Below are 25393 nucleotides of genomic sequence, written 5' to 3' on the forward strand. Positions count from 1 at the left end.
TATTAATCTGTTCCACTGATCAGCTAGTCTAGTTCTTAGCTAATACCAAATGCTTTTGATGACTGCTGCTTTATATATAAATATAGTTTTAGGTCTGGTACTGTTAAGCCACCATGCTTTTTTGTTTGTTTGTTTTGTTTTGTTTTTCATTAATTCTCTTGATTAAAAAAAAGAAAGAAAAAAATTCCCTTTATATTCTTGATCTTTTGTTCTTCCAGATGAATTTTGCTATTATTTTTTCTAGTTCTGTAAAACAATTTTTGGCAGTTTGGTTATGGTACTGAATAAGTAGACCAATTTAGAGGCAGAATTGTCATTTTTATTATATTAGTTCTGCTTAACCCATGAGCAGTTGAGATTTTCCCAGTTGTTTAGATCTGACTTTGTGTGAGAAGTGTTTTGTAATTGTGTTTGTATAGTTCTTGAGTTTGTCATGGCAGGTAGTCCCCCAAATATTTTTTTTTTGTCTATAGCTATTTTAAGTGGTATTTCTCTATCTCTTGCTGATGGGCTTTGTCAGTAATATCTAGGAATGCTGATAATTTGTGTGGATTTATTTTATATTCTGCAACTTTGCTACAGTTGTGAATTGTTTTGAGTAGGTTTTTGGATGGTTTTCTAGGCTTCTTTAATAAGTATATCATTTGCAAAGAATGATAGTTTTATTTTTTCATTGCCCACTCTAATTCCTTTAATTTCTTTCTCTTTTCTTATTGCTAAAGCTGACATTTCTAGTACAATGTTGAATAATAGTAATGATCTTTGTTGAGGGTGAACTTTCAAGCCAGGAATATGAAAAGGGAATTTCTGAACAGGTTCCTGAGGCATGAAATTATTGGATTGGGGTCACATGCTAGTGTCAGGAGTGAGAGTGAGTCTCATCTAAGAGATGCCAGGTCACTATTTTACACACACACACACACACACACACACACACACACACACACACTCTAAAAGATTGTTTTTCATTGACCCCAATTGAAAAGAAATCAGAGGTATTGGGTGACTGTAGAGGCAGATGGCCTGACCCCTAAATCTGATGTGCCAGTGGGATCTTTAGGAGATTAAGTGTGGAAGCTTGATCTTCTCTGTTTCTCTTCAGTGTCTTTCTTCTAATCCATTTAACCTTGTTCATGACTCTGCTGGATTCACCTGAAAACACCACTTGTCACATGCTTGCTGGAAAACCCCATTTAATTCATACTAGGTATTTCATGAATGCTTGGCAAATGAATGCTATCACCCTCAGAGTAAAATCCAAACAGTTTTTCCTAGCTTTTAAAGCCTGACGTAGTTTCCAGTTAACCATTCAGCTTCATTTCCTGCTAGTGGTGTACACCTTCTGTTCAAGCCAGGTGGGATGCCCAACTGTTTCCTGACTGTTGGGATTCTTATTGCTTCCCTCACTGTCCCATCTTTTTACCCTGTATTCTGTAGGCCCCACACTTTTTCTCTCCCATCTGAGAAGTTCACGTTGCCTTTTCCTTTTTCAGAAACTTCTTAGTCACTTATTGCTTTGGTGCTTCCTGGCCAGTAAGCCACTTTGGATTTTTCTCTATGTTTCCTGGACATTTTTGATCTTCCTGGTCTCAAGGGGCCGTGTCTAAAGTTTCCTAGGGTTGTGACTGGAGGAAAAACTAAGTTGAACTTACATTAGCAGAGCCCTGCATGGCTGGCCAGGGTTTGCTGAATATTCTTGTGATACTTTTGCCTGTTATTAATAAAGCTTGATCACTGAATATTTAATACAGAGCATACTGCTAATTGCATTTCTTCTGCTTTTCTGTTTCCTTTCTAGAGTCCTAGTCCTTTTTAAAATTATTATTTCCTTATTTTTAATATTTTCTTTTTAAATTTTGAGTTCCAAATGGTCTCCCTCATACCCCCAACCCATGAGAAGGCAAAACAATGTGGTTTCTTTTTACTGTTTACCTTTTTATACTTCTCTTCAGTTGAAAGTCCTCTATTTCATTGAATATCCATTTCCTCCCCAAAGGATTATACTCAGTTTTTGCTGGGAAATTTATTTTTGGTTGTACTCCTAGTTCCTTTGCCTTGCAGAATATCATATTCTAAGCCTTCTGTTCCTTTAACATGGAAGGCACTAAATCTGGTGTGATCCTGACTGTGGTTCCACAATATTTGCATTGTTTTCCTTATGGTTGCTTTATATTTTCTTCTTGATCTGGGAGCTATGGAATTTGAATATAATATTCCTGGGATTTTCATTTGGGGATTTCTACCAGGGTGATCAGTAGATTTTTTTTTCAATTTCTGTTACTCTCTGGATCTAAGATATCCAGTTAGTTTTCTTGTATAATTTTTTGAAATATGATGTCTAGGTTCTTTTTTTGATCATGGCTTTGTAGTAGTTTAATAATTTTTAATATTATATCTCCTGGTTCTATTTTTCAGATCAGTTGTCTTTCCAATGAGATGTATTTTATACTTTCTTTTTTTTTTCATTCTTTTTTGATTTTGTTTTATTGAGGTCTCATGGAGTCATGAGCTTCTAATTGCCCAATTCTGATTTTTAAGAAATTATTTTCTTCAGTGAACTTTTGTGCTCTTTTTTAAAGCCAGGGTTCCTCAAACTACAGCCCGCAGTCAGCTGGGTTATGGCAAATGCGCTGAGGGGCAGAGACAGAATGTGGGTTTTTGTTTTTACTATAGTCCGGCCCTCCAACAGACTGAGGGACAGTGAACTGGCCCCCTATTTAAAAAGTTTGAGGACCACTGTTTTAAACTATTCGGCTAATTATGTTTTTAAAGGTGTTATGTTCTTCAGATTGAGTTTTGGAGGGTTTTTGGCCTTTTTACCAAGTATTGCTCTAATTCCTTTTTTTTTTTAATACTCTAATTTCTTTTCCCAATTTTTCCTCTATCACTTTTGTCTCTTTATTGCTTCCAGGAATTGTTGTTGGCTCTGGAGTCCAGTTATCAGTTTTCTTTGAGACTTTGCTTGTAGCTATTTTCAATGTTGTTATCTTGTTCTAAGTTTGTGTCTTGGTCTTCCTTGCCACTGTAGTAGTTTTTTATGGTAGAATTCTTTTGTGATTATTTATTAGTTTCCCACCTATTTCTTGACTTTGAACTTTATGGGGTTTTAAAATTAAATTTAATTTTCAATGCACATTCATTTTTTACATATTTCCATGTGAGTCATATTGGGAGGGAGAAATCAAAATCAAAGGCAAAAACAATGAAAAAAAAATCGTGAAAATAGTATGCTTAAATCTGCATTCAGTCTCCATAGCTTTTTCCCTGAATGTGGATGGCATGAACTTTATGTTAAAATTGGGCTCTGTTCAGTTGGGGTTGGGGAAGTTCCACCCCAAGCTTCAGATCTTTTTGTGCTACTGTTCCCCCAAATTGTTCTGTGCTTCCAAGGTGATGTGAACTGGGGAGAGGTGACCAATCTCTTGGTCTGTGCTCTGGTCTTTACCTGTGCCCCCTGCAAGCAGTAACCCTCCTCTTGGCCTTGGAACTGTGACCATAGTTTCTGGTCCCTTGGGACTGACCACAAGAGCTTCTCTACCATAGAACTGCTTCTGGGCTGTAGAATTGGGCAATTAGTATTAGCAGTACCCTAACTCTTTGGTCTCTTCCTGATCGGTGATCTGATCCCTTTCCTTACTGCAACTGGGCTGAGAACCCCCAAAGCTGCTACTCTTGCTGCTCGGGACAGCCTTTACTCCCTTCCCCTATCTCCCAGTGTCACAGACTTCTGCTGACCTCTTATACTGGCTTAGATTAGAGCAATTTCTGATCCTCTGGCCCAGGGCTTCTTCAACTTTTTCTACTTGTGACTTCTTTTTACTTGAGAGATTTTTACAGGACCCTGGGTATACGGGGATATAAAATAGGTATGCAAATCATAATTTCATGACCCCGACATTTAACTCAATGTTAACTAAATGTGGGTCACCACCCACAGTGTAAGAAGCTTTGCTCTATAGAGTGGTGGTTGGTCATTTCTTTCTGTGTTATGGATCCCTCATTCAGCCTGGTGAAGCCAATGCTAGAATTTATCTTTTTTTTTTTTTTTTTTTTTTTTTTTTTTTTTTTTTGAGTCTGGGGTTAAGTGACTTGCCCAGGGTCACACAGTTAGGAAGTGTTAAGTGTCTGAGACTAAATTTGAACTCGGGTCCTCCTGAATTCAAGGCTGGTGCTCTATCCACTGCGCCACCTAGCTGCCCCTAGAATTTATCATTGAAGGGAATGGTTAAAGCAAGTACAATTTTTTTTTTAAACTTTAGGGAAAGAGAGATGGCCCCTTGAAATACTTGAAATATATCCATGGGCCCCAGGTTAAGAATCCTTTTTTTTTTTTTTTTTTTGGAGAGGGAACATGGCATTTTGACTCTGGAGTACTGCCTTGGGTTGAAATCCAACCCCTGGCAAGTTTCTTAACCTTTCTGAGCTTCTTTGTACAACGAGGCTGAACATGCCTATGGTATCAGCATTGCTGAGTTACGGTGAAGCTCAAATGAGAACGTGGGTGTGAGCTGCTTCGGAAACCTTCGAGCGCTCCCTCAGGGTCAGCTGTCAGTGAACCCCCCAAAAGTCCAGGCTGCTCCCCCACTCACCTCCATCAATTGAGGACAATAGTGGGGAGACCTGAGGATTGACTTTGAACCTTCCTGCTGTCCTTTTGGGAACTCACTGTTATTTTGGACTCATTCTCCCAATCTGTCTCTCTCCCCATCAGTAGATGCAGCTAGGGAGTGCTGGAGTGGAGAGAGAACTGAGCCTGGAGACAGAGAGGTCAAAGAGTAAATCTGGCCTCCGATACTTACTAGCTGTGTGACCTGAGCAAGTCACTTCATGTCTGCCTCAGTTTCCACAGTGAGGACTAATAATGGCTTCTCTCTCCCAAGGTGGTTGTGAGAATGAGATGGTAATTATAAAACACTTCAGAAATAATGATGTTGATGATGATTCCTCCCTTTCCTCCCCTCTTCTGGACTTCTCTTTTATTGTGGAGGGTATCACCATCATGCTGCTCCCTCAGAATCATCCTCACTGTTCCGCCCTTGCTGATCTGATACACGCAAGCACTTGTTTTTCTCTACACTGTCGCTCAGTGCACACTCTCCTTTGCACTCACCCAGCTGTCGCCCCAGTTGAAACTCTCAGCACCTTTTACCTGGACTATTGCAATAGTCTCCATGATCTATTTTGATGGATATGTTTTGTTTTTACATTTCCCCCCTGTATCTGCCTTCCTACAGCACTGTTCTTTCTAACAAACATTTTGTTTTTTTAAAAAGGAAAAGGAAAAACAATTTGGCAAGATGGCTGCCACGTACAGCGCTCTATTTCTCAACTCTGTGCCTTTACATTGGCGTGCTAGGCCCCATGCCAGGAAAACTTTCCCTCCTCACCTCGTCCATTCTTGGTCTTCCTTGAAGCTTCAGCCGGAGGTTTTCCCTTCTCTTCCCAGCTGCTGGCACCCTGTTCCTCAGAGGTTCTTCTCCGTCTGCTCCGTAGCTATCTTATGCTGCTCATGGATTAAGGGTTGACTTTCATGCTGGAACAAGCTCAGGGATGGCAGCGACTTTTTGCTCATTCTTTGTACCCCCAGATATCGGTCTGGTGCCCGGCACATAGGAAGCATTGAAGCGCTCAGCACTTGATTAATGCCATTCTGGGGACTTTGTGTCCTGAAATGGTGAACGATGACCGTCCCTTCACCCGAGCCTGTTCCGGCATGGGTACCTCCCCTTCTTCCTATAGGCTTCCCCCTTACTGACTAGAGAATTCCACCCTGGGAATGAACCCCCAGGATATTGAGAATCTGCCTGAACTCTTACCTTAATAATGAATCACTCCTCACCCCCATCCTGTGCTCTTCATCCCAGCGATTCTGACCCCTTGGTGTCATTCAAACCCCCCACTTTCGCTGCTTCCTCCCCCCAGTCAGTCACACTTTAAAGCCACTGTGCTCTTCGGCATTCCTGCGCCATAGGTAATAGACCCAGGACAGGCTTCCTCTTGATGACACAGATGGCCTCCCTGTGCACCCTTCCCCACACCTTCCCCTCATTAAGCTCTTTGGCTCACTGTCCCTCCTAACCCCTCTTCCTTTGAGATTTGCTCAATTCCGATTTATTAGCTAATCAGAAACCTGGGAGCTGTTATCTCCTGACCCCACCTTCACTCCCTCCCGGACTCTCCCTTTCTTTTATCAATGAGTCAATGCTTGACTCATAAGTTGCTTTCTTCCTCAACTCCTTCCCTCATATTAGGGGACTTAAACATACATGAGTAGTCTCTCAAACACTCTGAACTCCCAGATCCCCAATTTACTTTCAATTTCCCATGATTTCCTCCTCTTCCTCTTTCCTACCTCAGCTCCCCATCGGGATGGCCATACCCTTGATCTTACCATCTCCTACAGGTCCATGGTCAAGAATTCTGAAATTCCCTTATCACAGTCTCTTGTCACTGCCTCACAACCCTAAAAACCCAGTCCGCACCTTGAGCTCCAACCCCTCGACCCTTTACGTTTTCCCCCAAAGCATCACTGTTGCCCAAGTCATACCTTCCTTCCTTCCCCGTCTTAACCCTAGGCCTACATTGCCCTCTTTTCAGTCACTGGCTTGCCCCATATTCCTCCCACACTCCACTGCCTTCTTTCTTTAAAGCATGATACTAAATGAAGCTGAAAGAAATCATGACATTGGCCTGCCTGGGTCCACTTCTAATGGAGGTTCCGGGAGGTCACCAGGGCCCTCTCTGTGGCGAGGCAGTCCTTCTGTACCTCTCTTATCTACATCTTCTTCCACTCACTATAGCTGCTTATACAAACTTCTGTCCTTCCTCAAACTGTTGTTATGGCCTGATGGCGGCTCTTCCTGGCTTAGGATTTTCTCTCCTCCAAGCTTCCTGAAACATAATTCTAATCATGTCATTCCCCTTTCTGCCATTCAGTAAATTCCAGGACTCTCTATCACCTCCAAGATCAGATCTAGAATCCTCCCTTTGACATTCAAATCATTTGTAACCTAGCCTCTCCTGCCTTTCTGCTTTTCTTAGCCTTTCCTCCTCTCACCTACTCTTCAGACCAGCGGTCCTCAAACTTTTTCAATAGGGGGCCAGTTCACTGTCCCTCGGGACTATTGGAGGGCCGAACTATAGGAAAAACAAAAGCTCACACTCTCTCTCCGCCCCTCAGCCCATTTGCCATAACCCGGCGGGCCACATAAACATCCTCAGCGGCCGCATCTGGCCCGTGGGCCGTAGTTTGAGAACCCCTGCTTCAGACACATGCATTTTTCACTGGCTGGCCCCTATTCTGAGGGTTCTCCCCCCTTCACTTCCATCTCCCTGTGTTCCTTCAAGCCAAGTCAGGAAATATTTATTCGGCCTCTCCTGTGTCTGGGCACTGTGCTAGGTCTGGAGAAGACAAATGAAATGAAATGCGAGCTGGTCGCTGCCCTCAAGGAGCTTGTTGTTGCCTCATCACAGTGGAACATGTTGAACAAAAAAAGCTGCAAATCAGGCCCAGGGGGATGAGGGAGAAAGTCCAATGTGTAGCCTGGCCCCCTTGTGACACAGTTTCTGGAAGAAGTCATCCACTTGGAGGTCCAGGGCAGGAGGGCACTTCCAAGATGGGGAGAGAGAGAGAGGCTGGTGTGCAGCCTGGCGAGGACCGAGCCCCAGCGGAAATCCGACTTTCTGCAAAAAGCCTTCCTTGATTGTCCTCCACGCTAGGGCCTTCCCTCTATTGACTGTCTCCAAGTTTGCCTCTCTCGAGCTTGTTTGTACACAGCTTTTGGCAGTCCCCTGTGGGTTGGGAACTCTTTGAGGGCGCTACTGTCCTTTGCCCTTCTTCATATCCCCAGGATTTAGCCTAATGCCTGGTACAAAGTAGGTGCTTAATCAGCATGCTGGTTGACTTGAATTATCTTTTTTTCATCTTTTTTTCTGAGGTCAATAGAAATGCTTCTGAGAACTGGCCTATTTTTTTTTTTTTTTTTAAACTATAGGCTGGACAGGTAGATAAAGTGACGCCTTTTTGTAATTGGATACAAATGCTGGGAGATGATCTCATTTTCTGTGCAGACAAAATGTCTTGTTCTTCTGTGGAGCTTGAAGTTGATGGATCTTTGGAATGGCAGTGCTGATGAAAACCATTGCTGTCTAGTTTGGGGGCCAAGGTGATGGCTGGCGGGCTGGCCCCTCTGACAATGATTCCATCCTAGTAGGGTTGAGTTCTCTAGGCTATTTGGAGGCTTGTTGTAATTCTAAGGACGTTGCTCAGAATTTAGAATTCAGATCGACACGGTCTTGGGACAAGTTGCCCTTTTCTTGCTGCCTTCATTTGAATGTTCTGTAAGCTACTGCACAGGTGCTTAAAATGATGCTGGAGTTGAAGAAAAGTTTGTTGTTGTTATCTACCAAGACAAAGAAAGGATGAAAAGCTTTTCTGGGCTTCAGGTCAGCGTTTCCGAGTTCAGGAACATGCACTGTGGTCTGGCTGATTCCAGAAGGTCTCTAGGATAGAGCAAACAAGGACAGTGAGAATGTGGGTCCGTCTAGGGGGTGTCATGTGGCCGTGAGGCACGTGGAGGCTTAAGATCGATTGGCAGAAGCTATATGTAGGTGCTAGTCTGTGGAAAATAGGGCCTAGTTTCACCTATTTTCACACCTATTTACCTATTTGGTATAAATCCAAGTTCGGGGTACACATAAAAGCTCATCTAATATGATGATGTGGAAAGAACCCTGGCTCTGGGTTACCGTCCCATCTGAGTCACTTCTGGGATGACCCCGGCTGGGCCTGAGTGCCACATCTCTAAAACCTGGGAGTTGGACTCCATGACTTGGGTAGTTCCAGCCCCAGCATTTGTTCACAGAACCCCCCTGTGTGTGGCAGGGAATCTATTCCAGCACAATTGGGAAAAATGCTGGACTAGATGACTACATGGTGGTTTCTAGTCTGTCTCAAGTCATACTTGAATGAAAAGGGGAGGTCTGGGATGGCAAAAGCTCATGGCCCACCGGTCCTTTGTAAGCATCCAAGGAGCCCTTGTCTCTTGTATCAGGCAGAGAATGTTCTGGGTAGAGCCAGGTAATGGCAAAGCTCTGGGGTCACATCCTAGCCGTGTGACCTTAAAGAGGGCACTTCACTCCTGAACTCAGTTCCCTTGCTTGTAAATCAAGTGTAGGTATTGTTATAACTTTCTCTGACAGAGCAGTTAAGCATTACAGAGGCATGAACTGCTGTTCTAGAAACCGACTTGTTAGATTTTTACTTTTTCGGGTATTTTCTTGCTCGTGGTTTTTTCCCCTTTTGCTCTGATTCTTCTTTTGCGCCATGACTTATGTGGAGATAAGTTATGCTTGTGTATGTATAATCTGTAGGCAGATTGCTTGCCATCTAGGGAAGGGAGGAAGAAAAAATGGAAGTCAGAATCTTATCAAAGTAAATGTGGAAAACTATCTTTACTTATAATTAGAAAAAGATCAAATATTAAGTGGGGGGGGGGGAAATAGCTCTTAAAAAAAAGGAAGAAAATAAGCTGTTAGAACACATCCCACATGGTGTTTGGAGAAGCCAACGAAATAATGGATAGAAGGTATTTTGGAAATCTTACACATTCCCCCCCCCCCCAACAAGTGATTTTTAATAAATCCTGATTTCTTCTGCAAGGGGCACCTTTTAGACTCGAGCTAAATTTTGTCATCTTGTTGTTTCTTATTCTTTAGGTTTCTTTATCCCTAGAGCCAGTGGTTAGGATTCTTCCCCTTTCCCTTTCTTCCAGATTCTTGTCCCCTTTTCCCCTCCAGAATGAAGGGAGCCCTGTTCTTTACCAGATTTGCTTGAGTTCCCCTCCTCCTTCCCCCTTCTTCCTCTCCCTCCTCCTTCTTCACCCCTCTTCCTCGTCCCCCTCCTCCCCTCCTCCTCCCTCCCCCCCACTCGAGCCTCATCTTTCCTTTCTCAGAACAGAGGGTCACTAAGCAGATTTTGATCATCTATTAGAGTTGTGTCTTAGTGATTCCCACCAGTGTGTCCTGCCCCAAGCTCTGGAACTGCCCAGGTTAACCAGAGATAGGTAGAGGGTGGGGGTCAGGGGGAGTCTGCTTATCCACTGGGATAAGTCTCAAAGCTAGTTGTTCCTTCTGTCTCCTTGTTCAGTTGTTTCAATCGTGTCCAGCTCTTTGTGAGCCCATTTGAAGTTTTTCTGGGCAGAGATACTGGCACGATTACTTATTTCCTTCCTTGGCTCATTTTACAGATGAAGGAACTGGGGCAAACGGTATAATGACTTGGCCAGGGTAACACAGCTAGTATGTGTCTGAGGCCAAATATGAGCTCAGAAAGACATAGACCTCCCCCCCAACTCCATCCACTGTGCTACCTAGCCCATTTCCTTATCATCCTCATTTCTCTTTTCTCCCTGTCTTTTGCCAAGTGTAGTGATCTGAACTGCTCACGGCCTCTCTCCCCAGCATGGCCGAATCCCATTGTGGGATGAGGACGCTAGACTGGGTTCTGGTTTCTTTCCTCATGATGCCCATATCTTGGTTTACCCATTTGGAGCTATGGCAGCACATTGAGCCATTGTCTTTAGGGAGCAGCTCCTGAGTCCTCTCAATCCCTATCATGTTGAAAGTGTAAAGTTTGCTTGATTTTTCCCTTATTCTTATGTCAAAGTTACTCACATGGCTTCAAGAGACCCTGATGTTTATTACTATTGACTTGGCATTTCATTACCCTAAAGAGCAGACTTGGTAGTTTTGTTCTAACCCTGCTCCCTGGGGGATCGTGGGACCTTTAGGCTTCTTCATTCAGAGAACTGCCTTTTGGTCTCCCTGCCTTTGGTGTTCTCTCTCACACTGAGCTAAGCCAGAATGGAACATGCCAAAGTCAATGACCTCTAAGTTGGGAAACCCCCATGCTTTTGAGATTTGAGATTAAGAGGATGAGCACCTTTCATCTGTATCCAATTTTCTTAAATATAAAATATAAATAATTGTAGCTTTTCATATTTTGGAGAAAAGCAAATGTTTTGCCTTTAGGAGGACAGGTGTGTTTTGCTGAGCAGTCTTGGGTTCTAGGGATGGGCTCTGGCTGGGGCCCTTTGGGCTTTCTCATTTGGTTTGCTCTCGTGATTCTCCATTTTGTGGTTGGCCCTGTTTGCCAACAGTAACTTAAGCACACACTTAATAAACACATGGTCCGTACAAGGTTCTTATGTGTGACCTGTCCTCATGATCCTCTTGAGTCCGAATGGCTTGTTCTCCGATCCTGCCTCAGTGACTTTGGGTGACCCCATAGGCATCTCTCTGAGCCTCTTGTGTTGTAGAGCAGCAAACCAACATGCATTGGTAGAAGGAGCAACTTCCTCAGCTCCTTGCAGGCCTGGACCTACCCGGGATCCCTTTTCAAACTAAAGAGGAGTATTTGTTAATGGTGTCATCTTAGAACTGGGAGGTGCTTCTTTCTTTACGTTCTTCTGGCATTTACATAGATAAGCAAAAACATCGTTTCCAAAGTTAATGCAAAATGATTGGGAGAGGGGGAGAGGAGCAGTAACCATTAGGTTCTTCTAAGAGGCAGCAGCAGAACCGGATCATGAAGGGGACCAGAGATTCCAGGAGGATTGAGGGGCATTCCAAGCATGGGCAGAGACATGGGCATAGGGGATGGAGCTGGTAGTTGGAAGGGAAGAGAGAGTATGTGAGTTGAAAGATGGGTAGAGGACATCATTATATACTTCAACAACAATACTACACGATGATCAATTCTGATGGACTTGGCCATTTCCAACAAGGAGATGAACCAAATCAGTTCCAATAGAGCAGTAAGGAACTGAACCAGCGACACCCAGAGAAAGAACTCTGGGAGATGACTATGAACCACCACATAGAATTCCCAATCCCTCTAATTTTGTCCGCCTGCATTTTGGATTTCCTTCACAGGCTAATTGTACGCTACTTCAAAGTCTGATTGTTTTTGTACAGCAAAATAACTGCTTGGACATATATACATATATTGTATTTAACTTATACTTTAACATATGTAACATGTATTGGTCAACCTGCCATCTGGGAGGGGGGGAAGGAGGGGAAAATTAGAACAAAAGGGTTGGCAATTGAGAATGTTGTAAAATTACCCATGCATAGATCTGGTAAATAAAAACTATAATAATAAAGAAAAGAAAGATGGGTAGGAGGTGAACTGCCAAGGGCTTCCACAATCCAACATGGTAATTTGGCCCTGACAGAAATGACATGATGAACCTGGTGCTGCAGGAATATCACTTGAGCAGTCGTGGGAAGCACCAGGGGCAGGGAGGCCAGGGTTGTAGTTGAGAGCATGGTGGATGCTGTCTAGTGGTGGCTGTGGACATGGAGACGAGGGTGAATGGGAGACGGAGCTTGTGGAGGAAAAATTGGTGAGCTTTAAGGTTTGCAAAGCACTTTACAAAAAAGGATCTTATTTTATTCCTTGGGAGGTAGGTGCTGTTATTTCTCCCATTTTACAGATGAGTAAACTGAGGCAGACAGGTGACTTGATTTTCCCAGGTCACCCATCTAGTCAGCATCCAAGCCTGTTTTGGGACTTGAGTCTTCTGCCTCCAGGCCCAAGTACCCTGTACTTTGTAGCATTGCTTCCTGGTAGCTGCCCGCCCCCAGGGAACTTGGCAGGCAACCCTTTAAGACTCCTCTGCCCTCCTTGGACTTTGTGATCCATGCTAGCACTGAACTAGCACTTTCAGGTTTACAAAGCATTTTACCAGTGGGATTTCATTATTGCAGTAAAATGCATAGGGTTACATAGGGGAGGCATTTTATCAAAATACAATTACCACATTGAATTAAAATCAAGTTCACAATCCCCAGGTTAAAAATCCCTGTGGTGGCTGTCACTCACTTAGATTTGGTTCAAGGAATAATTTTCTATTTACTGATGTAAAGACTTTGAAACATACCTCTCTTTTATCTCCTACCCACTTAATAAAGATTGTTTTTTAAAGGAAGGTGGATAAAAAGCACTGCTGCAAAAGGAACCACCATATCAACATCACCTGGCACTGTTTATACTCTGTCGCACCTCTGGAAAAAAGGAAAGGAAATAAATTTTCTGTTTGTCTAGAGGGCCAGACTTGATCATTATACTTTCATAGTGTTCAGTTTTATTTGGGGGGGAGGGAGGGAAATGGCATCCATTTATATTATTTTAGTAATGTAAGTAGTACTTTAAAGACATGTAGTATTATTTTCCTGGTTTTGTTTATTTCATTCTATTCCTGTTCATATAAGTCTTTTCTTGCTTCTTCGTATTCACCATACTTGTTTCTTCCAGCGTAGTAAGATGGCATTACAAATGTTCTGTCATGCCCCAGCTGATGGAAATCTTTGCTCCTAGTTTTTGGCTACTACAAAAAGTGGTGCTTTGAATATTTTGTTGTATAAAAGATTTTTTTTTCACCTTAATCTTTTTAGGTATGAGCCTACAAGGGGAATCAGTGGGTCAAGTAATATAGGTAGTTTCATTATTTTTTTTTTTGCATTTTTTAATTTGGTAGAAGAGAATGCAGTTTTTAAAGTTTTCCCAAGTAGCTTTCAGTTACTGTCAAATTGTATGCAATTTCCATCTTTTATTATTCTTTGCCAGTTTTCTGGGTATGATGTGAAACCTCAGAGTTATTTTGATTTATGGCTATAATTGTTACTATTCAGTCTTTCATGTGGTTAAAAGTTCACAATTCTTTTGCAAACTGTTTACATGCTTTGGCCACTAATTCATCTTAGTCATGTTTGGAAATTAATGGAAATATAAGTATTGGATTTACCTTTTTAAGAAGTACTTGATGCAAAAAAAATATTTTTTCTAAAGGTTTCTTATTCTACCAGCATTGATTTTGTTGACACAAAGACTTTTTGATTTCATGTAATTGAAATTAAAGTACCCATTTTATCTTTTATGAACTCCCCTATCTCTTTCTGGGTTAATAATTAGCTGCATCTATGAAAAGTACTTGATCTTCTTTTCTTTTAATTTTTTCCTTTGCTGTGGCATTTTATTTTCAGATTACTTCTCTATTTTGAGCTTATTGTGGTATGTGGTGTAAGATGTTTGTCTAAACCTTCATTTCTGCAAAGTGGAAAAGATGGAGAGATGTGGATGAAATGTCTAGATAGTACCATTATGTGGATTTCCTAGCTACTTGAATGGCTGTACACGGGGTTCATTGTTAATGGTTTGATGTCATCTTGGCAGGGGGTCGCCCCTATAGAACTGAGTACGGCCTCCTTGTATGGTTGATCATTTCAATCAGTGATTAAAGACGAGGCATAGATGGCATGCGTGATCAGGTTAGCAGCTGATACAAAGTTGAAATGGATAGTTACCACGTCGAAAGATCTGAACAAACTAGAATATTGAGGTGAAATTCAATAGGGATAAATGTCAGGGCTTTGGGATTCCAAAAATAAACTTCATGAATAGTAAATGGGAAAGGCATGGTTAAGCTGCAGTTTGTTTGAAAAAAAGATCTTGAAGTTTTAAGGAACTACAAACTTACTGTCAATAGTGTGATATATAGCCATTTGAGTCTCAGGTTGTTGAGAAACGTGGATTCCATTTTTTAGTGTATTTCATACATTTATTTATTTTAGTTTTTGACATCCACTTTTTTCTTTTCTTTCTTTCTTTCTTTCTTTTTTTCTTTCTTTTCTTTTCTTTTCTTTGCTGAGGCTATTGGGGTTAAGTGACTTGCCCAGTGTCACACAGGTAGGAAGTGTTGTGTCTGAAGCCAAATTTGAACTCGGGTCCTCCTGAATTCTGGGTTGGTGCTCTATCTACTGCACCATGTAGTTGCCCCAAATTCACTTTTATAAGATTTGAGTTCTAATTTTTTCCCCACTCTTTAGAGACCTTTCTCAAGATGGCAAGCAATCTGATATAGGTTATACATTTAAAATTATATTAAACATATTTTCACATTCGTCATATTGTGAAAGAATTGGAAAAGAGGGGGGAAAAAACCCAAAGTGAAAAGATTGTGCTTTGATCTCCATTCAGACTTCATATTTCTTTTTGTGCATGCAGATAGCATTTTCTATGATGAGTCTTTTGGAATTGTCTTAGCTCTTCTCAGCAAAAAAAAAAAAAAAAAAAAAAAAAAAAAAAAAAGATCTAAGTCTGTCAAAGTTGATCATTGTACAAGAAACCTGGTTTCTAGAAAAAAAGGTGATAGTCATAGTACTATCATAAGTTTAGAGCTGGAAGAGATTGTAGAGATCATGGAATCTAACCCCCTTGTGTTAAAATTGTATCTTGTTCCAGTCCCCCAAAATGTTCCCCCCACTCCTTTCTAGTCTGTACAGTAAATTAGAAGTAGCCAGTGGAAAGTAGCAAATAGCAGGAAGTAGGACTTCAGAAGGGAAGTCGTGTTGGCGGGTGTACAATGGAAGTACTTGAGGAGGGGTTGGAAAGACCAAGAGAGATAATGCTTGTAAAGCACTTAGTGTAGTGCCTGGCACTTAGTAGACATCATGTAGATGTGCATTCTCATTGCCATCATTATTATTAGAAAGGAATGGGTGATGTGGGACTGATGCTTTTGAGAAATAGGGCTCGAGAGGCGAGTATCTCCGGTCATCGTCTGCATAGTGAAAATCGAAGCCTTGGAATCGATGAGATCCCCGTGAGTGAACCCTGAGTTACTCCCTCAGAAGGTGAGACTGGTCCTGGGAGGAGAAAGCATCTGAGGGGGGGATGTCAGCAGGGCCAGACACTGCCCCATGAAAACTGAGAAGAAGCCTTCAGATTTGACTGTTCAAAGGTCCTCAGTAATCAGAGGGTAATTTAGAGGTTTCATTGCAGTGAGTTGAGAAGTGAGAAAGTTGAATAAGAGATGTAGATGGCTTTTTTCTAGCCATTAGACTGAAAAAAGTAGAGAGGGGGGCATCATGGGAATAAAAAGTAGAAGAGATGGGTCAAGTGAAGGCAGTGGGGCACGTCCGTAAACAGCAGCAGAGAAGTTGCTAGTAGTTAGGGAAAGGTTGAGAATTAGGGCATTTTAAGGAGGCACCCACCAGAAGAGTTAGAAAGGAGTTGGCAGTGATCAAGAAGAAAAATAGAGGGTTGATGTTGGCAAGCAGAAGGGCCGCCGCTTCCTTCGAGCCTGTGGCGAATCCAATGGACAGAAGAGGTATCTCACGGTGGATGGTTTCTTTCCACTTTCTCAATAGGGGATGAGGCCTAGGGGGGTGTGGTTGGTGTGGGTGAAGAGGAGGTTTGGGGAGTGCAGTAAATGAGCAGGGAAAAGGGAAAAGAGAGCCTTGATGAGGTTATAGAACACACGTTTGTAGCCATCGGCTGGGCACGAGACTTGTTCTCGTTATGGAACAAGGCAGGTCGTGGCGGGAGGAACTCGGGGACCATATTTGACAAGGCATGAGCAGTGATTGGATGAGAGAGCAGAAGATCGAGGGGAGAAGATAGTGTTGAGAGGTTTCACCAAAGTGGGGAGTTTAGAAGGAAGGGAGGCAGTGGGACCTCGGTCTTATGCAGGTGAAGTTAGAATCCAGGGTGCTCATTGGGGGAATTGGGGGAGCAGGCTTAGGTGGGTGGGAGGGTGTAGCGCTGGGGGCCACCAGGTCCCTGTGTGTTAGCGGGTCAGGGTCCCCATGGCTGCTCAGACTCAATGGAGGAAAACCCAAGTTCAGATTTGGACTCAGATACTATACTGCCTTAGCTGTGCGATCCTAGGCAAGTCACTTCATTTCTGTCTGCCTCATTTTCCTCATCTGTGAAATAGGAACAGACCCTACCTCCTGTGGTTGACTTTCTGTCTGTAAAGTTTGCAAACTTTAAAGTGCTACAGAAATGCTAGCTGGGATGCCAATGAAGATGGTTTGGATTGAGGAAAAGCTGGGGTCCGAGGTTGGCCTCTGGTGTTTCTTGGGGCACATTCGTATCAGTCATATTGATAAAATCAAGGTGTGGGTAGGGTTTAGGGTTTCAGGTACATGCTGGCTGTGTGACTCTGGGCAAGCTACTCAGTGCTCTAGACCGGGGGCAAGGAGGGGGGTCCCATGCTCCTCACTGGCACAAAATGGCCTAGGGAAATAGTTCACAAAAGACATAAAAATACCATAACCCCCTGATGGCGTTGAGTCTTATAACCGTGCCAGTCTGGGCGGGCGGGGAACCGACTGGATGACTGGATTAATGAGTGGCCCTGGTTCTCCGAGTTGGACTCGGCCGCCCTGGGTGACTCTGGAAGACCTTTCCTCCCAGCCCCATCTGTCTCCCGGTAGCCCATGGCCGGGTTGTTCCAGCTGCTGCTTCAGCATGTCACTCCCTGGGGCAGAAGCTTATCTAGTCCCTTCAGTAACCCCTCTTGACCACGGCCCGGTTCAAGAGGCAACTTTTGGCTCCTGTGACAGCACTTGCCAGTGAGCAGCCCTGCCCAAGCAGGGAACGGGCTGCCCTGGGAGCACTCTCCCTCTAGATGCTACAAGTATTCTGTTTCAGGCCGTCCAGGAGATTCCTGCATGGGACAAGAGAGGCCGGGGCTGCCCACTTCGACCAGAGAAGCGATGCCTTCTCTGAGCATCCTCGGAGGCGAGGAAGCAGGGCCTCTGTCACCCATCTGCCCACTGCGGGATGGCAGCTCATTCTGACTGCCGCATGAGCCCTCCCCAGGGAGCCCGGTTCACTTGCCAGGTCACAGGGCACGAGCAGAGTCCACCGCCACAGCTCATCGAAATCTGCTCAGACCAAGGCAATGCGAAGTTGACTTTTAGATGAGATCAGGGGCATGGGTTGGCACGGAGGGCAATGGGCGGGCACTCAGGATGGAGGGAGCAATATTTAAAGACAGACAAGTTGGCACGGCTGAGTTTTGTGAACTAACAAGCGATGACTTGAGGTGAGTGTGGAGAGACGGGAGGCCTTGAAGGCCAGGCTGAGGCCTCAGGGTGAGAGTTTTGGCTGGGGACCGATGAAAGAAGGGATTATTGCAGTGGGTATAAAATTGGTCGAGGGGGCAGGGAAGACTCACCACGCCAGTCTTGAAGTAATTCAGGCTTCAGCATGGCTAGAAGCTGGAGGAAGGAAAGGTGCTTGTTTGTCCCTGGTCCTCCAAGAGGACCAGGACTTCGGGGAGGTGACACCATGACATGCAAGCGAATGGGATTTAAGGGAGGGAGGTCTGAGATGAATCTGAAAGAGACTGGAGGAAGCTGGTTACTGCTTGTGACCTTGGCTTGGGATGGGACCGCCATGGAGAATGAGGAGGACATTGGGACATTTGGGGCATAGTTGAGCATAAACCCGGAGGTGAATGCTGTAGATAGCGGAAGTGATAACTGCCATAAACACCTTAGTGTTTACAAAGCACTGTACTCCTGGGCCGCATGGCAGCTTGGTGAGGTAGGCGCCTCTGGCTCTTTTGTTCCTCCTGTGTGAGCGATGAGACCATGGAGGCTGGGAGGTTGGTTTGGGAGTCATGAGTGGAGAGAGAGAGAAAAAAAAGAGAGGGAGACAGAAGGAGGAAGAGAGAGAGAAAAGGAGGGAGAACAAAGAAAAGGGAGAGAGAGGAAGAAGGGGGAACACACAGGGAGAGAGAGAGGGACAGAGTGAAAAGAGGAGGAAGGGGAGACAGGTAGAAGGAAGAAGAGACAGAGAAAAGGGGAGAAGAGAGGGAGAAGGTGTGCTCCTTGGGCAGTTGTGAGCTATGGCGAGCTCATCTGAGGCAAGGGGAGGGGAGGAAGAATACTCGGTACAGTTTGGGGTGAGGAGGGGGTGCCTCAGAGGCATTGCCATGCCATCTTTCCTCCTCCCCCCTCTCCAGTGTCCTTCCCCTGTGACTTCTGAGGCCCAATGCCAATGACCTCAGGGTTCTTGCTCTGGACCTTTCCTTCGGTAGGCGGTCCTCCACTCAGCATGGTGCCCATCCTCACATCATGACTGCCTTTCAAATGCCCCTCCTGCTCCTTCTTACTCTTAGTCTTCCATCTGGGATTTTCCTCAGTTTACCCTGCCTACATTTTCTTTGTACATGGACCTTTGCACGTCACCCCCCACCTGACAGTAAACTTCCTGAGGGCAGGGGTTGCCTTTTGCCCTCCTTGTGGTCCCAGTTGGGCACAGTGACCGACACCTAGTAGGTGTCCCTCTGACTCTGCCAAGCTCCACTTTCAGTGATGGAAGGGACGTGGGGAGCAGCATGGTCTGGGGTAGGGGCAGGGCTGTTTTGTGACCTGGAGCCAAGTGGGAGGCAGAACCCCCCCCCCCGAGTTTTTCCCCAGTCTCACTTCAACATTTCCATCAGAATCTCATAGCTGCCACGTTCACGTGGCGCGTCAGTGTGGTTGGCTGTGTGTGGCCTGCCCGAATTGGCGTGGGTAGCTTTGCTGAGTTACGGGCTCTCAGTCCGTAGCTAGCTTTTCTTTTTGGTTCCGAGCACCCCCCCCCCATCTTCCAGCAGGGTCAGCCGGCCCCCACCCTGATAGATGTCAGGGTTCGCCACCAGTAGACAAGTCAAGAGGCGGGTCCTTTAAGGTGCTAGGTATTCCCTTGGTACTTCAGAGCAGACTCTGTGCTTGAGCACAGGGCGGCTTCTTGTATGTCACTTTTACAGGGTCATAGAGGCAGTTGGGGTACCACAGTGGAGGAAGAGTCGGGCTGGGCCCCAGGCAGGGAAAGCTTGAAGTCACATGTAACCTCAGACACTTCCCAACCATATCATCCTGTTCAAGTCACCAAACCCTATGCCTCTGTTAGCTCAGCTGTAAGAGGAGGAAAAGAGTGGCCGAGTTACTGTGATGATCCAATGAGAATCCTGTTAGGAGAAAAGCATTTGGCAAATAAATGCCAGCACACAGTAGGTGCTCAAGGAATGCTTGTCCCCTTCTTTTTTTCTTCACATACACAGGAGCAAAGAATTTAGGAGCAGCCCCAGAAACTTCCAGGTAAGGAAACTGAGGTTTGAGGTATTTGGGTCTTGCCCAAGGTCACATGATTTCAGAAATCCCGGGGCTGGGACTCGTTATGAGATCCCCATGTCTCCCAGCTGCCACAGTCCTAGTTGGCCTCAGGCTTGCTGCTGATGGAGGGCCTTGGCTTGTTAGCTGGTTGACCTCTGACCTTCACCTCTGGGTCTCATAATAGTGTCAGCCTCCCAGGGTCGTTGGGCCTCGCGAATGACATGCCATCAGCCAAGCAGAAAGCTCTCTGTAAATAGCCACATCGGACTCGGAAATACATGGGAGCCCAGGAGAGTGCCAGGCAGACACCCTCACTTCAGAGCGCCAAGTTTCACAAAAGCTGGATTGTCACCTCAAGCCGCCAGGGAAGGGTGCTCCGGCTGTAGTTTTCAAAAATTCCCTTTGAAGGGACCTAGTTACTAAGCAACTATCATGGCCCGGCTGCTCAGTGGGAGGGGAATGGGACAAGTGGCTTCCAAAGAACAGAAAATAAAAACAAGTTGTTAAAGAACAAACAGATATGAGGACAGCTATTTTTTTCCTCCCTGGGTTTACCACATACTTCTGTCTGTCATCCATCTTCCCTGAAAAGGGGCCTGACTTGGCAGGGATCTCTTCCTGCCACATGGTAGCGGCCTCCCTCTATCCGTGAGGGATTGGCGGCAGGAAGCCGAGCGCGGGCCCATCGTCCTTCTGGCCCGAGCTTGGGCTGGTGGCGGCGGGTGGCCCCCGCCACCCGGGCCCCTCTCGTTGCAAATGGGTACTGAGGCTCTGGGCCAGTCGACAGTCAGAGGAAAGGAGAAAAGGCGACGTCGATTCTGGATCAGCTCGACTCCCGCAATTGGGGATCTCTGCCGAGTCCCTCCTCTTCTCAAGAGCTCAGCTTTCTTTGTAAAATAAAAGAGTTTTTACCTTTTTTTTGTGTTAGTTTTATAGGGGAAGGGTTTCATTCTGGTGGGGGGGGGGTTATGGGGAGGGCTAGTCTGGCCAAAAGAAAAGGGGCTGAGAACATTTCTTTTCAGTAGAGTGAGAATTTTCGAGCCAGAAGGGAGGAGCTCAGCAGCCATCTGGTGCAGCTAGTGCCTGCTAGAAGCCCTCTGGGGAGGGGGAGTTCCCAGGCTCCTGTGTGCCCCGTGAGGCTGAGCCTCTCCATTCCTCCAGGTGCTTCTGCTCATGTGAACTCGAGGCCCCTGACCATCTGGGCCACCCTCTTCTACACCCTCTTCCAGACTCTCCCCAGCCATTCTTCTCAAATTGTATCCAGAACTGGACGAGGATATTCCAGGTGGTGTTGGCCTAGGGGAGAGGGCCGGAATCCATTGGGCTCATCATCTCCTTCATCCTAATGTGGCCCAAAGGCCCCACGGCTCACGCTGCTGGCTCCATTTGGACCCCCAAATCCTTTCCAGCCAAACTGTTCTCTAGCCCCCAACTTCTTAAATTCTGTTTTGCAACCTCCTGTGGGATCTCCTACCTGAATGTGAGTGTCACAAAGTTGGGATTTATCATCTCCGAGTGGTTTCCACACCCATGTACTCGGGGTCACAAAAGTTTCTTGGGCAAGTGAAATTTAAGCAGCTTTGCTCTAGCCCATCCTTTGCCATTTTGTGTTTCTGAGGGTTATCCTTCAAACCCAAATGTAAGATGCTTAGTGTTAGCTCCACCCCAGAAGTTAGCTTATTATAAAATGTAGAAGTAAAATGAGCTCCTTGTCATTGACTGAGCTCTGAGAGCCCTCAAAAGGAGGCTCACACCTGCCTCTGTTTTGCCTCTTCGCTAGCTTTGTGTCCACTGGCAAACCGCTTTCCTCCCGGAACCTTTGCTTCCTTCTCTGTAAGATGAGTGGGGGTGGGGTTACAGGTGCTCTCAGCTCCAATGTGGGATGGCTTTGTAGAAATCCCCCAGACACCTGGGAAGCCCTTCCTTACTTCAAGGCCTCGGACCGCCGCACGTGATGTCGGCATCAGCTGGGAGGTGGGGGTCCCACACTTGGAATTTTTTTTTTCCACCTGAGATGAATCAATGACTATGGCGCTTCCTCCATGATTTCAGGGAGGAAAAAAAGTGAAGACAAGTTATCAGAACACTCAATGGCACTTCTGGGCCTGTCATGCCCAGGAGTTGTACACCAAGCCTTTGTGGAGAAGCCGGGGCCTTGCGCAGGTGGCCTGGGAACCCCACCCCTTCCCTCCACCTTCACTGACCTTTTTATTCAGCTAAAGGGCACCAGGCCCTACCAAGGAAAGGAGGAGCGTCACGTGTAGGAACAGGTGTTTGGTTTTCTGCCCATGTGACCCTCCAGACAAGACAGAGGTGCCAAGTGCCAGCCCTCTGTGGCGTCTGACATGTTTTTGTGGAGTCGGCCTGGCAGGGGCTTGCTGCTTCATTCGGAAACAAGGCCTTCCATTCTGAAAAGTAAAGCTGAGTGACAGTTGGCTCACTCTCTGTCGGTTCCATCTCCCTGGGTTATACCCATCACCTTGTTTTACCTAGTAGGTGGGTTTCTGTGAAGGGGATGGTCATTCACAATGAACTCTGTGGAAATGTACTAGGGGAAGTTGGTACTTCAAAAAGTCTCATGGCAAATCCAGTGGTGAGAATCACCTTCTCCCCCCCCCCTTCCCATGGCTCAGATCACATATCTTTCTTTTGGTTTTTAGCAAGAGAAGGGAAGGGCCCTTTGGGGTGGCGTGACGGGCAATGGGACGTGAGCAGATACGCCAGTGTGGTACAGGGGCAAGGGAGGTGGCGACCTAGTCATAGTGAGTTGAATGAGTTTTCTTGGTAAAGTTGCCTCTAAAAGGAGAAACCATTTTTTGCTTCTGCTGCCCGGATTGAGAAGGAGGCAGTGGCCTGGGGGCATTTCCTCCAACCACTCCTTTCTTTATATTTGGGGCCATCTGTTATTTGGAGTGGGCTGGGGGAGTCTCTTCTACCATCTGTTTTCCTTTGGTCTTGATGTTGCTGCAAAGAAGAAACTAGAAGCTCCTTCCAGTTGTTTGTTTGTTCAAGGATCAGGTTTCAGAGCCAACAAAAGCCTTCTCTAGCTCAGGTTGTCCAAATGTTGCCCGTTTCTCAAGTGTGTTCTTTCCTCCTATCAGGGTGGAGAAATTTCTCCCTTCCCAGGTAAGATGGGTCCTGGCTCCTGGCCAACGAGCGACATGGCTGGCGGGTGCTGCTTTCCGAGTCAATTTGACAAAGATCTGTCAGTTGCTTCTGGAAGTTACACTGGAGAGCCCTTGGCACCTTGGCTTAATTATTCTCTTTCTTGCTTCCCCCTCAGAATACAGTCGCTTTGAATCCAAAATCCATGACTTGCGGGAACAAATGATGAACAGCAGCATGAGCTCCGGATCTGGTTCACTTCGGACCAGTGAGAAGAGGTCTCTCTATGTCCGGTAAGTTGCGCAGACTCAGAAAGCTCATCTGTCCTACCTCTGTCCGGCCTCCCGATTAGCTAGTGGGCAAGGGAGCGTGGACTCCCGGGGCTGGACAAACGTGGCTCCCGGGTGCTGGAGAATTGCTCAGGGTCTCTTTCAGTGGGCCTGATCCTTGGGGTTTCTGCAGGGTCCTGTTGGGTGGGTGCTACTGTTCAGTACTCTTGTCTGGTGAGAGTGGGGAAAGCCTGGTATTCCCCCTTCTCCTTAGGAGGCTTTAGTTCATGTAGCTCACTGAGTCTGAGCCCCACAGCCCCACACTTTCACACCCTGGACTTGGCCACAGTACTGCTGAGCTTCCTGCTTGTAGCTCTCTAGGAGGAGCTGCATTTGGATGGAGAATGGAAACAGAAATCCTGGGACTAGTCTGGGGGCTAAATGTGGCCATGGCTGCCTCTACCTGAGAAAGGTGGTACCCGTTGGAGGCATTCTGGGACTGTCACAACTCTGGCGGGGCTTTGGCTCCCGATTGGGGGGGACGGGACCCTGTACCTCGCTAAATTTATTTTTCTTTTAATACCAGAATACAGAAGGGAGCCAGTCTTTTTGGCCAGATAGTCTCCCAGAAACCCTCCTTTTCCTTTTCAGCTGGTCTTTGAATATTAATAGTGCTTTTCCCTCTCTTTGCCTAAGCCTGAAATCTACTTCCTGCTTGAGGGGAAAAGAGGGGCATGGAAGGGAGCATTGCTAGGCTTGGGAGTAAAAATAAGGCCGTCTTGTCTAACCTGGAGCCCTTGCTTCAAAAGGAATTGGAACAAGTGGGCCTTCCCCTGCCCCTGGATGTGGCTCTCCAGGGAATGTGGGAAGCTGCTTTGGAGGCAGTTCCTTTGGAGCTTAATTTTTAGAGATTTGCCCTGTACTCTTCTCTCCCAGTTCTCCCTTCCCGAGGTAACAGGTGCCCCCTTTTTTCAATTCCGGCCCTTTCTTTAGTCATCGCCCTCGTAGCCCTCTTAACATCCCCTTGTGGAGCGTGGAGAGACATCAAGAAGGGAGAGAAATGGAACTAGGAGGAAGTGCGCTTTGGTGACTCGGCTACACCCCTTGGCTTCTCCATCAGCAGACCCGGGTGGGTCCTGACTGAGGCCGGGTGGACAGAGCCCCTTTGTGCTCTTTGCTGATTGCCTGCTTCTCCCAGTCCATCGCCCCTTTTCCCTGCATGCTCCTCTGCGTCCCCCCAGCCTGGTCCCGGCCTCATGTCCGAAGCAACGAGTGTCCTTCAGTGACCTCTCTGGCTGGACTCCTGGGGGTGGGGGCCTCTGGGCAGCCCTGGTGACTGGCAGAGGCTCAGAGAAAGCAGAGCCACTCTCAGAGTGCTCCTGACTGCTTCCAGGGCTGAGTTCAGTCTTTCCTTTCAGGAAAGTTTGGTAGGGAAGCCTTCTGGCATTAAGCAGTGCATCCCTCAGCCTCTACGTGGTACCTGCTGTGTGTCGGGCACCGGGCTGGGCCTTGGAACTTGGTGCTCATGCTCATCCCCAGGCCAGTTTCTGGCTAGATTGTGATGCTAGGCAGCTCCAGGGACTTTGACGACAGAGAACTGTGGTTGATGATCACAGAGGATCAGGACACCATGTTGGACAGGTGTCGGGACTTGATGTGACCTGGAGCTCCCGGGCTGGCACACACCGATCCCTGTGCATCTCTGGCTGAGTCCTTAATCTTCTCTCTCCCTTGGCCTCCCCCTCCCTATAACTGCCCATCTGGGCCCATAGCGCTCTTAGCTGCGTTCTGGATCCCCTCCGGGTACTCCTGGGGAGAGGAAGCTCGGATCTCGAGACTGCGCGCTCACGCTGTTCCTCAGTCGGTAGTTTGAAATCACCGAGAAAGCCAGGCCCTTCATCTTCAGAAGGAGGTGTTGTCCTTAAACCACAGTTCATAAGAAAGTTAGGTCTGCCATCCTGGCCGGTGGTAAAGCTGCTGGCTTTTTTGGCGGACCCTCCCCAGTAGCCTGTCCAGGGCGTGGCTCTGTTGTGGTCTCCCCATCCCCCTGAGCACTAGGG

At 46.2% G+C, this 25393-nt stretch overlaps 1 protein-coding gene across 8 annotated transcripts in view; it reads left to right on the plus strand.

The window, feature by feature from the left end:
• The window catches only part of DLG3 (discs large MAGUK scaffold protein 3), a 75465-nt gene that overhangs the window by 27821 nt on the left and 22251 nt on the right, over positions 1 to 25393 (plus strand). For all 8 annotated transcript variants that reach the window (XM_074277521.1, XM_074277522.1, XM_074277519.1 and 5 more), the window contains one exon: positions 23243 to 23357. In XM_074277521.1, the coding sequence (XP_074133622.1) occupies positions 23243 to 23357 (115 nt within the window). The remainder of the gene's footprint in view (positions 1 to 23242; positions 23358 to 25393) is intronic.

Source organism: Sminthopsis crassicaudata, chromosome X (genome assembly GCF_048593235.1).
Source record: "Sminthopsis crassicaudata isolate SCR6 chromosome X, ASM4859323v1, whole genome shotgun sequence".
In the NCBI taxonomy this organism is placed as follows: domain Eukaryota; kingdom Metazoa; phylum Chordata; class Mammalia; order Dasyuromorphia; family Dasyuridae; genus Sminthopsis; species Sminthopsis crassicaudata.